This window comes from Schistocerca cancellata, chromosome 6, assembly GCF_023864275.1.
Source record: "Schistocerca cancellata isolate TAMUIC-IGC-003103 chromosome 6, iqSchCanc2.1, whole genome shotgun sequence".
In the NCBI taxonomy this organism is placed as follows: domain Eukaryota; kingdom Metazoa; phylum Arthropoda; class Insecta; order Orthoptera; family Acrididae; genus Schistocerca; species Schistocerca cancellata.
Window position 1 is genome coordinate 334,402,270 of NC_064631.1, and position 14,247 is coordinate 334,416,516.

The following is a 14,247-nucleotide window of genomic DNA, read 5'->3' on the forward strand; positions in this document are numbered from 1 at the left end:
ATGCACACACCACCAGATACCCTTTCATAACTGGCCCGGTTCCTATAATAACCCTGATAGCCACAGAGGGCTGGGGTTCGCATTGCCAGAAACCAAGTTACTTGAAGAGCAATGCAGAGGAAAGGGTGAAAGCTGATAAGTTGTCGGAGCTCAGCAAGATGGTGGAAGAAACCACTGCAGTTCCACTGGAGAATGATACTGTCCATGGCTGAGAAAGGCGTGAAGGGACCGGGGACGCAGATTATGCCACTGGGTCACTTGCTGCCACTGGTTCAGTACCCGGGCGAGCGACATCCATTGCGTCCGAGGGTCCGGTGAGATCCAGGTCTTCAGCAGATGCCAGACACTCAACCTCATCCTCAGATGCTGAGCTTGTAGGAAGCAGTGGGACGGGTGCCACTGCAATGTCTGGATTCTTGGGAACCTTTTTCTTCTTCTGCGTCTCGCATTGTGTCTTCGGTGGTTCAGGCTGGGTGGGCTTCAATGGGTCAGGCTCAGGGACAGATGACCCTGAGGCCCTACAACCAGCAACCAGTGGTGGTTTCAGCCACGTACGGGTGTCCGCTTTTCCGCTGGTCGGAACTTGCGAAGGGAGGTCCCCAAGGGACCCCTTCCTGGCGAGAGGAGCTGAAGAAGTCTTACGCTTCTCCAGCTGGGAAGGGGGAACTGATGTCCCCGATGGTTGTGGGGGAGGAGGGGGGGGGTTGTTGCTCCTGAAGTAGATGGAGCAGCAGCAACAGGGAGTGAAGTGCCCCCCACCATCAATGGGGCAGGCGTGGTCCTTCGACTCTGAGAGCTGACTGAAAGTGTTGCAGCTGATTGAACTGTTGCAGGAGTGACAGTGGCGGCATAAGAAGAGGTCATGGGCACGGGATGAAGCCGTTCAAATTTCCACTTAGCCTCTGTGTAGGTCAGTCGGTCCAGGGTCTCGATTTCCATTATTTTCCATTGCTTCTGCACAATCGGACAGTCCGGCGAGCAAGGGGAATGGTGCTCTCCACGGCTGACACAGAGGGGAGGCGGAGAACATTGAGCATCAGGATGGGATGGATGACCACAATCGCGACACATCAGGCTGGAAGCACAGCGTGAAGACATATGGCCAAGCTTCCAACACTTTAAGCACCGTATCGGGGGGAGGGATATATGGCTTTACATGACAACAGTAGACCATCACCTTGACCTTCTCAGGTAATGTGTCACCCTCTAAGGCACCAGTGGCAACTTGATGATCCCACGGACCCCGGCAGACGCGCCGGACGAAATGGACACCTCATCGCCCTAAGTTTGCGCGCAGCTCGTCATCTGACTGTAAAAGGAGATCCCTGTGGAAAATAATGCCCTGGACCATATTTAAACTTTTATGGGGTGTGATAGTAACTGAAACATCCCCCAGCTTCTTACAAGTGAGCAACGCCCGTGACTGCGCAGAGGATGCTGTTTTTATGCATTTTGGACAAGCCCTCCACCTCCTCGAACTTGGCCTCTAAATGCTCTACAAAGAACTGAGGCTTCACAGATACAAAGGATTCACCATCAGCTCTGGTACAGACGAGATACCGGGGCGAATATGTTTCACTGTCATTCATAGCCTTTCATTCCTCCCATGGTGTGGCCAGGGAGGGGAATGATTTGGAGTCGTACACATTAGCTTTAAAATGAGCCCTCGAACACTTAGAGACTGCTGGTCGCTGGCCACCAGCAAGAGATGATTTGCCACACTTCATTGCTTGTCATCCACCCTGATGCCACCTACTCCGACCAAGGGCCCTCCCCATAGGTGCCACCCAGCCACAGCAAGGGCCACCTGGCAGGATGGCCATTGCCGGGAGTCCTGATGCCCCAGGGAGATGGGCATCTACTCCTTGGCATACATGGGGAGTAAACGGCGCAGGCATCAGTAGAGCGATCCCTGTGTTGTCAGGGGGCTACAACCAATAGGGTACATGGCGGCCCCACCAAACGGACTGGCTACCATGCCGGATGTTAGGTGACATGTGATCCATGATCGCCGTCAGTGCAGAAAGTGGCACTGCACAGCACATGGCGGAAAGTGCACACAGGAACGTATCCATGCCCAAGAGATGGAGAGCGGGCAGGACTGCAATGCAACGACAAATAAGCTGGCGAAAGGTCTGACCGCAAGATGGACACAATACATCAAGTAAGGCACCCTTCCCCAATCGGCTCGCTCTTCGGAATAATTTTGAGATATGGAGGTCAAACCCGAAAGGGGACCATCACATAAGACCAAAACTTTTGAGACTCCTTTTAGTCGCCTCTTACGACAGGCAGGAATACCGCGGGCCTATTCTTACCCCCAGACCCACAGGGGGTGGGGGGGCACCGGTAAGGGGACAACAGATCCCGAGATTCGAGGACCCAAATTGAGCTGACTGGCTACCATCCATTCAAGTAACTTGCAAACAACATTTGTCAGACTGATTAGCCGATAGCTTTTGACAAACAGAGGGTTCTTACCAGGCTTAAGGACAGGAACCACGATGCTATCCCTCCCTGAGAAGGGAAGTCACACTGGAGTCAAATACGGCTAAACACCCGGAGAAGATGCTGCCGTTGTGGAGCTCTGAGATATTGAAGCAGTTGGTTATGAATGGAGTCTGGGCCAGAGGCCGTATCATGAGAAGAAGAAAGTGCGGGAAGAAGTTCCCATTCAGTAAAAGGTTCGTTGTAAGATTCTGACTGACAAGGGGTAAAACATAAGGCGGAAGCTTCGGCCCACTGTTTCTGGTGAAGGAAAGCAGCCATATAAAAGGCTGATGCTGATGCAAAATGGGTTGAAATATGTTCCGTGAGAATCATCGGGTCCGTGCAAAGGCCATCCAGGAGGTGAAGGTCTGGGAGGGTGTACTGCCGATGGCAACCTTTGAGTGAGCGAAGTGTAGCGCATACCCGTGACTTAGGGACAGTAGAACCCAGGAAAGAAACAAAGCGTTCCCAACACATCCGTTTGCTCTGATTAAGTAACAGGCTTTAGCGCAAAGGCGTTTAAAGGTAATAAGGTTGGCAACGGATGGGTGCCTCTTTAAGGTGTTGCAAAGCTCGACAGCAATCATGGATGGCAATGGCCGTACTCCACCACGGGACTTGCCGGTGGTGAAATGGTCCAGATGAGTGCGGTACAGCAAGGCTAGCAACGTGAACAATCACGTCAGTCACGTCACATAGAACGTCATCAATACAACCCGACAAAGAGAGAGAAAACACGACCTGTGCAGTGTATAGAGGCCAATCGGCACGTAGGAAAGACCAATGATGTAACCTGTCCATCAGTGAGCGGAAAGGGAGCGAGAGAATAAACGGGAAATGGTCACTATCACAAAGGTCGTCGTGTGGCGACCAGTGTAATGAAGGGAGGAGGGAGGGAGAAGAAAGAGAAAGATCAACGGCAGAAAAGGTACCATGACCGGCACTAAAATGAGTTGGAGAGCCATCATTAAGAAGACACAAGTCGTGGTCTGCACGAAACTGGTTTATGAGAAGACCTCGTCTAGATGGAAATGCACTGCTCAACAAGGGAAGATGAACATTAAAATCCCCGAGAACGAGGAAGGGAGGAGGAAGTTGCTGAAGAAGAGCAGTTAAGGCAGCAGGTGTAAGAGTCCTGTCAGGAGGGAGATAAAGATTGCAAACCGTGACCTCAGAATCCAGGTGGACCCTAACAGCAACCACTTCCAATGTAGTTTGAAAAGGAATCCACGTGCTACCAACGTCTGTATAGACCAACGTACAAACACCACCAGAGGCCCGCAGGGGGCCAACCCTATTTCGACAGAAAGCACGGAACCCACGGAGGGTTGGTGAGTGATCAGTGAAATGAGATTCCTGTAGAAACACGCAAGCTGCAGAGTAAGACGAAATAATGGATTTCAACTCCAGAAGGTGACTGTTATATTCATTACAATTCCACTGGATAACTACAGAACGATGATTCAAATGGGAGTTGAACAGGCTAAAGCCAGTCATGCCGCCAGGTCACTACTGGTCACCGACAAGCAGGGGGCGACATCCATGAACAACAGGTCAGAATCAGGTTGCTAAGCCAGGGATGGGACCTCTGGTGAAACCACAGGCTCCTTGTCTCAGGACTTATGTTTCTTCTTCTTTTGAGATCGAGGAGGGCTGTGCGGCATAAAGAAGCCAGCTGCAGCAAGATCGGAGGGGGAAAAAAAAAGGTCGGGTGACCTGGGGGCCCACAGACCACGGTTTTCGCAGTCGTCGCATGGCAGCAGACCTTTGGCCTGGAAGGTGCCAGGAAGGGGTATGCCGGGAGGGGCACCCTTGAATGGCAGACGCCAAAGAAGTGGGACACTTTGCCGGGTGGGGAGAGGGAGCGGCACCTGGAGGAGAGGGTGTGGGAACCGCAGGGGAGGAGGGGGGGAGGAGAAGGGTTCGGGACTGGGGTAAGGAAGGGGTGAAGGTTAACTGAAGCATAACTAGACGTCATGGACACAGGGGGTGAAGGCATGCATACTTCTTACGAGCCTCATTGTAGGTTAGACGATCAAGGGACTTATACTCCTATATCTTCTTTTCTTTCTTATATATTTGGCAATCTGGTGAACATGGAGAATGATTGCCATGATAATTAACACACACACACACACACACACACACACACACACACACACACACACACACACACACACACACACACACAGGAGGGGGAACACAGGAGCTCCCCTCATGGAGTTGACATCCGCAGTCACCACAGAGAGGGGCCTACGAAAAGTGGGAAGACATGTTTCCAAAACACAAGCACTTAAAACACCTCATAGGTGGTGGGACGCATGGCTTCACGTCACATCGATAAACCATAATTTTTACTTCCTCAGGGAGGGTATCCCCTTCAAAGGGCAGAATAAAGGCACCAGTATTATAGCAGTTGTCCTTCTGAACATGCCGAACAAAGTGAATACCCCCGCCATCCGAGATTGTCCCGAAGTTCCTCATAAGTTTGAAGGATGATGTCCCTGTGAAAAATCACACCTTGAACCATATTTAGAGACTGATGGGGAGGGGGGTGGGGGGTAATGGACACAGGAATTGCACCAAGATGGTTACAGGGACGAAGGGCCGCAGACTGGGCAGCTGAAGTAGTTTTTATCAACAACGAACATGACCGCATCTTGCTCAGAGTGTCCACTTCGCCAAACTTGTCTTCAATGTGATCCACAAAAAATAAAAGTTTGGTAATGGTGAAAGTATCCCCATCAGCCCTGGTGCAAACCAGGTCGCGGGGGAAAGGTTTCGCGCCTAGCCAACGGGCCTGACCCTCCTCCCAGGGGGTAGCCACGGAAGGGAAGGCTTAAGGGGCAGGAGAAGCAGCACTAAAACAATCAGTTCCACACGGAGAGATGGCCGCAGAAGAACGGCCAGGACCTGTATGCGTTTCACTTGCACAGTGCCGCCCTGATACCACCCACTCCAATCAGGGGCTCTCCCCACGGGCGCCACCCAGCCACAGCAAGGGCCATCTGGCACGGCAGCCATTGCCTGAAGTTCCAATGCTCCAGGACAAGTAACCACTCCTAGGCTTACATGAGGTGGTCACAGTTCAGGTATCAGAAGTGTGATCCCTGGGTGTACAGGGGCCTCAACCAGAAGGGTACATAGCGACCCCACCACACGGGCTGGCTACCGTGCCGGCTATGCACCCTAGCATCAGACAACAACGTGAAAGAAAAGGTGGAATGAAATAGGAGGGCACACATCGGAGACACTAGGTAAGGTGCTCTCCCCCAAATGGCTCACACTACAGAATAGAAATTTAGTAATGAGGTCAAACCCCAGAGGGGGGCCAGGGAATGCCAGAAGGATGAGGTGATTATGCAACAAAGCCAAATTGCAAAACCAACATAACCAGGAGGATAGTGGGGCCAATATAAACAAGGACACAGAGAGAGAGAGAGAGAGAGAGAGAGAGAGAGAGAGCAAGAAGAGGAAAGGAGGGGAAGGGCAAGAACACGCAGCCCTGGATAGAAGGAAGGCTGCAATAGCTCGGGGCCCCGTGCTCGCCATGCACGAACTCACAAAAGAACCGTGAGCCCCCTGCAGGGAAGGTGAATGATGCTCTCCATAGTTGACACAGATGGGAGGCAGGGCACATGGATTATTGGGATGTGATAGATGTACACAATCTCGACATGTGACACTGGAAGTACAGCGTGAATACATATGGCTGAACTTCCAGCACTTAAAGCACTGCTTCAGGGGAGGGATATATGGCTTGACATCACAGCGGTAGACCATCACCTTGACGTTCTCGTGTAAGGTGTCACCCTCGAAGGCCAAGATGAAGGCACTGGTAGCAACCTGATTATCCCTCTGACCCCAATGGACGTGCCACACAAAATGAACACCTTGCTGATATAAATTGGTGTGCAGCTTGTCGTCAGACTCAAATGAAGGTCCCCGTGGAAGGTAATACCCTGGACCATATTTAAGCTCTTATGTGGCATAATGGTAACAGAAAAATCCCCCAACTTGTTATAAGCGAGTAAAGTCCGTGACTGGGCAGAGGATGCTTTTTTTTATCAAGACTGACCCAGATTGCATTTTGGACAAGCCCTACACCTCCCCAAACTTATCCTCTAAATGATCTACAAAAAACTGTGGTTTCATCTTGTACATATGAGGTACTGGGGTAAATAAGGTTCACTGCCTTCCTTAGCCTGGTGTGGCCAGGGGGGGGGGGGGGGGGGGGGGGGGATGATTTACAGTTGTACTTTCTTGCATTGTACTGAGACTTTGAACGCGTAGAGACTGCTACTGTTTGATCACCGGCAAGTGATGACGTGGTATGCTTCATCGTGCGTCATCCACCCTGATGCCACCCATTCCGACCAACGGCCCTCACCACAGGCGCCAACAAGCCGCAGCAAAGGCCACCTGGCCGAATGGCCATTGCTGGGAGTCCTGATGCCCCAGGATTACGGGCATCTACTACTTGGCATAAGTGGGTAGTGAACGGCACAAGGATCAGCACAGTGGTCCCTATGTTGTCAGGGGGCTACAACAAACAGGGTGCATGGTGGCCCCACAACAACGGACTGGCTACCATGCTGGATATGAGGTGCAAACAAGTCCATGGTCATCGTTGGCACTAAAAGCGACACTGCATAGTACATGGTGGAAAACGCACCCAGGAAGGCGTGCTCGCCCAAGAGATGGAGAATGAGCTGGACTGCAGAGCGACGACAAAGTGGACTAAAGATCTCAAGGCATGATGGACACAATGCACCCTTCCTCAATTGGTTCACTCTTCAGGAAAATTTTGAAAAATGGAGGTCAAACCCTACAGGGGACCATCACATAAAGGCCAAAACATGTGAGACTCCTTTTAGTTACCTCTTACGACAGTCAGGAACACCTCAGACATATTCTAATCCCTGGACATGCAGGAGGGAGGCCTGGGATTAGGAGGCTGGGTAGGCAACAGAACACCACTTTCCGAGGTGTGGGAAGGATGTTTGATAGTATATCCATCATTTCAGGGCATCATGATTGATAATCAGAACCCTAACAAAGAACGAGGTTCAGTTGTTCAAGTCCAGAATCGTGTTGGGAGACAAAGAAGGCACTCTTTTGTAGTTGGCTCTTCAGGGTAGCGGGACGATTAGGGTTGTGTGGGGACATGACATGAGTAATTGTTTGCGGACTAGGTCTGGGGGATAGTGCGTATTTGTGAAGGCCTCGGTGAGACCTTCTGCATATTAAGAAAGGGAGTTCTTGTCACTGCAGAGAAGTCATTCCCACATGGCAAGACTGTGTGGGAGGGATTTTTTGATGAGGAAGGGATGGCATCTGTCAAAATGCAGGTACTGTTGGTGGCTGGTGGGTTTTAATGTGAACAGAAATGTGGATGCAGCCATTAAGATCTAGGAATAGTGACACACTGGGCTGCCCAGAATCAGGTGAATCAGATGGGAAAGAACATGTTGAGGTTGTGAAGGAATGAGGATATGGTGTCTTGGCCTCGAGCCCAGATCATGAATATATCATCAATGAACCTGAACCAGGCCTGGAGTTTGGGCTGGCTATGAAGTCTTCCTCTACACAGTCCATAAACAGGCAGAGGTGAGTGCTATGGAGGTACCCAGGGTTGTGCTGCGGATTTGTTTGTATACCTCCTCTTCGAAGGAGATGTAGTTATCCCTGTTTAAAGCCTTAGGATCCACCCAGAATCTGTCCCCTAAATCCATTTCCCTCATCACTCCAGAACACCTCACACACACACACACACACACACACACACACACACACACACACACACACACACCTTTTACATGCACCCCCAAAATTCACAAACCCAACAATCCTGGATGACTCACTTTAGCTGGTTAGTGTGCTCCCAATGAAGGATTTCAGTCTTCATTGACAAACACCATCTAACTATCTGTAATCTAGCCTCCCATGTAAAAGATACCAACTGCTTCCTTCACCAACTCTCCACCATCCCCACCCCTTTACCTCCTGGTTCCCTACAGGTCACTTCACACCACCTCCCTATACACTAACATCTCTCATGCCCATGGTCTTGCCCCAACTAAACACTACCTTTCCCAATGTCCTTCAGACAGAATCATTACCTCATTCATGTAACTAACTTCATCCTCACACAGAACTACTACTCCTTTGAAGGTACAGTATACAAACAAATCCATAGCACAGCCATGGGCACCCGCGTGGCATCATCCTATGCTAATCTGTTTATGGGCCACCTAGAAGAAACCATACTAGCTTCCCAAAACCCCAAACCCCTGGTCTGGTTCAGGTTCATAATGATATCTTCATGCTATGGACTTCAGGACAAAACATCACAATCTCAACACCTCTTCCAACTGCTACATCCAGTCCTCAATTCACCATAACACCTTCCTAGACATAAACCTTCTCCACCTGGATGGCTGCATCCACACCTCTGTCAACATTAAACCCAACAACCACTAACAGTATGTGCATTTTGGCAGCTGCCATCTCTTCCACATCCAAAAGTCTCACCCATATGCCTTGTCACCCAGGGACAGTGTATCTGCAGTGACAAGAACTCCCTTTCCCAGTAAGCTAAAGGCCTCACTAAGGCCTTCACAGACCAGCACTATCCCCCACATCTAGTCCGCAAACAGACTTCCTGTACAACCCCCCCCCCCCCCCCCCCCGAGGCCGGCTAGAAAAAGAGTACCCTCTCTGCCACCCAATACCACACCAAACTGGAACAACTGAACCACATCTTTAATCAGAGTTTCGATTAACCATTACTCTGCCCTGAAATGAGGGACATCCTACTCAAGATCCTTACCACTACTCCTGAAGTGGTGCTCCATTGCCCACACAACATCCACAACAAAGTAGTCTATCCCTATGCCATTTCCAATCCCAACCTCTTGCCACAGGGGGCATATCTATGCCTTTGCCTTTATCACCGGCTCCCTTTTCATATTCCCTCACCATCTTTGTGTGCTGCCCTCTGCCAATATACCCACCTGTTTTTTCCCCCTTTCGTGCATCCCGTCCTCCACCCCACTTCCTGAAGCTGCAACTCTCAGAGTCTAATCCCTGCATGCCCCACAATACAGCACTCTTCTCTCACCACCTGTACCCTGCTATCCCTCCCCTTTCCCTGTCTCACTCCAGATTGCTATTCCTGTGACAGGTGACAGTCACAATCTTTTCGGAGCTTCCACTGGTTGCGCTCATGTGTGCACATTTGCTGAATAAGGCTTTCGCCAAAAGCTATAATGTGTAATAGTCTTCTCGTTGTACCTGTTGGCAGCTGAACGGATAATTTTTACAGCGAGTAGCAATCTATCCTTTTCCTAATATCTTTTGTCAGCAAACACCTGCTATAAAAATATTGTTTGTGAATTTAATATCTGACTGCACTGGATTCTGCACAAGTAAAGTTTTAACAAAGTATAAACAAAGAAATTTGCACCTAGCTATTCCTAACTGTACAATGAAAGTTTTTATTGAAGCCTTGATAATTGTTACATGTGGACTGTGTCGCCCCCCTCCCCTCATCACAAGCTGCAGCATCTACCAGCTACACCAATCAAGTGGAAAATTGCATCCCCCTCAATCATCAACACTGCATATCAGTATGGTATGAAAAATTACAGTAGCATGTAAATAATCAAGGAGTGAAGGCAACAATTCACAAAATTGCAGAAATACACTCTCTCTCTCTCTCTCTCTCTCTCCTCCTCCAAATAGGATTCTTAGTACAAAAGCTAGTGAAGTATCTTTTTTTGTGCATCTCAATTCCAACAGTCTGGATTAAAACACTGTATATAAACTGTCTATCATAACATATCACTGTATCCTTGCATAAGAGTGTCCAAATCCCTACCATATCATCCTGATTTGAATTTTCTAAATTTCAAAGGAACAGAATAATTTTTTTAGCAAGTTCATACCCTATTCCCTTCTCCAGCCCTGTCCAACTCTACTAAAAAATACCTACATGTGAATGGAAATTAAATTTGCTTTTTGTTAATCTTTGTCATTCTTTTTGTTAATCTTTATCATTCACAAACTGGATCTATCACAACATAACATATTCCACATTATGTGACTAAATAAGCAACATCACTGTACAATTTAGAATTAACACTTTACATAGTGATGTGTAAAGAAACAGATGTCATGGCTTCATATACAAATAATATAACTTAATAATTTGCTTACGAACTGCAAGGACTGAATGCAAGACAGTGATCGTGAACCCAACCTGACACCTCAGCTATAGTGAGAGTGATTTGCAGTGGAGCCAGAAGCCCAAATTAGATGGATACACGATAATTTGGACCCGAGTTAGCGAAGACAGAGAATTTGAAATATTACGTTAGGCTAACAGACTGATCTTTAGCATAGCCTAACGATGCTGTATGTGCCCTGTTTACTGCAAATGTCATAAAAATTGAAACTGCAACATAAATTCAGTGTACCTTTACAACATAATGGACAAGCCTCCAATGACTATTTCAATGCATCTTACGAATATAAATCTTACACAAACTACAGAGAAAACAATGGGGTTCCAGTATGTCACTTTTACCCCTAGAAAATCCATGTGAAGAATAACATTAACTATAACACCACACTAATGTCAGGTTAGCTTATAGCATAGGAACAGTTCGGTCTTAAAAAATTAGTCCCAAATCCTTTTATAAAATTAACATTAGGCAGTGTAACCTTTCCGCAGAAGAGCAAAAGTTTGACTTTTTCAATATCCTCCTGCGACCTGCTTTTCATAGGTGGGTGAGGCTGTTTCATTGAACATGGATGAGGCTACAACAAACTACTTTGCACCTAGTTTGAAGCATACCACAACTTCTTTCTTACTTCAGAAACATTCAAGCACCACGAAACAATTTTTGTGTTATGTCTCAATTTTTGAAGATTTCAAACAACTTACCTTATCAACTCCCATCTTTTTAAAGGCAGCCTGCAAAATTTTGAAGTTCTGGATATATTCATGTTCTAGATTCGTCTTGAATTTTATTCTTTTCATAATAACACTTCCTGTAGGAAACGAAAAATTATTTTAGCAATGTCTACTTGTTATCCTTAATCACATGGCAAGTTCATTTAAATGGAAGTCAGTAACACTTATCAAACAACAATACCTGGAAATAGCATATCCATGAACTGACAATAGGCAGCGCCGGTACATAATTCCTCAATTTTCGTAAAACTCGACGCCAAGCAGTCATTTACCCAAGCCAACATATCATGTCGACTTAAGTTGTCTGCTGTTACGTTAGTCGAGTACACATTGACAGCCATCTCTCTCTGAAATGCACAATTAATAGGACGATCATAGACACCACAGACAATATAAAAATACGATGAGTTTTATCGGTATTTAGCGGAGTACCTTCCCGTAACTTCAAATTATTGTTACACGACATGTAAATAACTTTTGCACATTGAACGATCTGAGAAGAAAGGTAGACTAACAACACAATCCTCACAAAAACATGCAAAACTGCAAAAATGATGAAGCTTTATCAGAGGAAAGAAAACATTTTACATAGGAAATCAAATCCGTTGCAACAAAGTGTACCGTGGAATCCATTATAAATAACCATTTCTGCAGGTGTTGATGTGGTCTATGGAAAACTGTTCAGATTATGTACACTAAAAAATTGCATATTTGTTTAAACGGAGAGATATAAACCAAACGAGGGCATGCGACGAACTAAACGGATCTTGTGGTACTAGTCGAAATGAGAACACGAAGCACGGCAGGAAATCACAAAACTATTTTTTCCATATTCGTTACTACCCATCCCATACCAACCAGAATATTAAATAGGTAATTACGGAAGTGTACCCAAGGAGCTGTCAATAACCTACAGTCGAAAACTAAATTACTAATAGTAAACAAAAATTACGGTAAGGCTCTGTGTCTACTGTTTCAGACCAACGCATCGCTCTCAAATAATCACTCAAAAAAAGCAATAACAACCGGCTTCCGCAATCTGTAAACCACATTGGATTCGAAAGAACGAGTAACTGTCATATTCCTCGATCGCTGTTATCTACTGTCTTTCTTTCGCAAACACACAAAAATGAACCAATAGCTACTGGGAGTAAAAAACAACGAAAAAACCGAGAGGGTCTCTAGCCATTACAATGACAATTTTATAAATTCAACCCACCTAACGTCTAATTACAGTTGCTTTCACCAACACCACGATGCCTGCCTCTTACAAGTTCTCTGACAACGTACTTGCAGCAGCACAGAGCACCTCTACTAGTAGATCCCTTTGGTCTATATGGTGGCGCTAGTTTAGTAGCAACATAATGATTCTCCCATCATTTGTGTCAATGGCCAGCGGCCGATGTAAATACAATATTACTAATTTTCAAAAATTTAAATTGCAAATTTGCCTTTTTAGGCGGAATATCAAGATATCGATAAAACATGGGAGTCATTCTCCGACACATCAATAATACGGTCGAATCTCAATGACACAGTTTTATAGATCAAATGGCAATAAATTGATCTCACTTCTTTGAGGGACTGCTACATTGAAATTGGTAACAGTGATAATGAGGCCACTGCAGCAATAATCATTCTCAACGAACCAAGGGGAACTAAAACAAGAGGTAGCAAAACTTATACGTATGTTCTACATTTACATCTACACTCTTAAACCTAGTGAGACACACTTAGTAAATGATAACACTTCAGCCACCCTGGGGTGTTAAATACCCCAATTTTAATTTCAATGGTATGTTTTCTGATAAGTACTTATAACTTTACCCCAGCTACTTATTATTTGCCTGTAGGTTATTTCTGTTGTGTGTGTATAAAATTATTAGACTGTAAGTAATAATCTATGTATTATTATATAATAAATCCTTTAGTGTACTATTTTGCACAATACGTACATGGTAAATTTTGGATTTTTTCGTAATTTTTTGTAATTGATTTAGGGCAATAATAAATTAATAAAAGTATGTAATACACAGTATATTTACATAAAAAATACAAACTTCAAAGGTGTAAACAATAGTGTGGCTTATCCTGGACAATAATTCCCATATTTTCATTTCTCGCACTTATAGCTAAGTTTGACAGGATGTTCGTCACACGTATGCCTTTTGCAGGAAATACATCTAGTCTTTGTTTTTCTGTCTCTATTTCTGGCGCAGAAGTTACATCGTCTCTGAAGAGCTGCTTCATCATCTTGTGGACGAATCACTGCTTCATTATTTTGCACACCTAGTATTTCACAGACTGAGTTCAGATACTTCGCCTGAGTGTAGGAACTTCCAATTTTGCTTGGATATATGGTTTTATCATTGACACTGACAACTCCATTAAGAAGTTACGTCTCTTCACCTTTGTATTTCGTGGCTGCAAATTGATGAACTACTCATTTGTATTGATGAAATGAATTCATCTAACCAAATTGACATAATCTGCCTCTCTGAACATCAAGTGACCACTGGCATAGATATGTTAGATCTTTCAGGATTTAAGCTAGCTTCCTACTTCTGCAGAGTAGATATGGATGGAGGAGGAGTTGCCACATTTATTAAAAACTGCCATAAATTCAAGAACATTGACATTAATAAATTCTGTTTAGACCAGCATCTAGAAGCATGTGCAACAGAAGTAGAGTTCCATAACAGATCCTACATAATAGTAACTATTTACTGAGCACTACAGGAAATTAAAATCTATTCATAAATCATCTAGAAGCTCTT

General features: G+C 46.0%; 1 protein-coding gene across 2 annotated transcripts in view; it reads right to left on the reverse strand.

Moving 5' to 3' along the window:
• LOC126191033 (microtubule-associated protein RP/EB family member 1) overlaps nt 1–12,831 on the reverse strand; it is a 51,694-nt gene extending 38,863 nt beyond the window's left edge. For both annotated transcript variants that reach the window (XM_049931739.1, XM_049931738.1), the window contains exons 1-3: nt 12,690–12,831; nt 11,652–11,815; nt 11,441–11,547 (exon numbers count right to left, since the gene is read on the reverse strand). In XM_049931739.1, the coding sequence (XP_049787696.1) occupies nt 11,441–11,547; nt 11,652–11,811 (267 nt within the window). In that variant the 5' untranslated portion in view covers nt 11,812–11,815; nt 12,690–12,831. The remainder of the gene's footprint in view (nt 1–11,440; nt 11,548–11,651; nt 11,816–12,689) is intronic.
• Nucleotides 12,832–14,247: the final 1,416 nt, after the last annotated feature.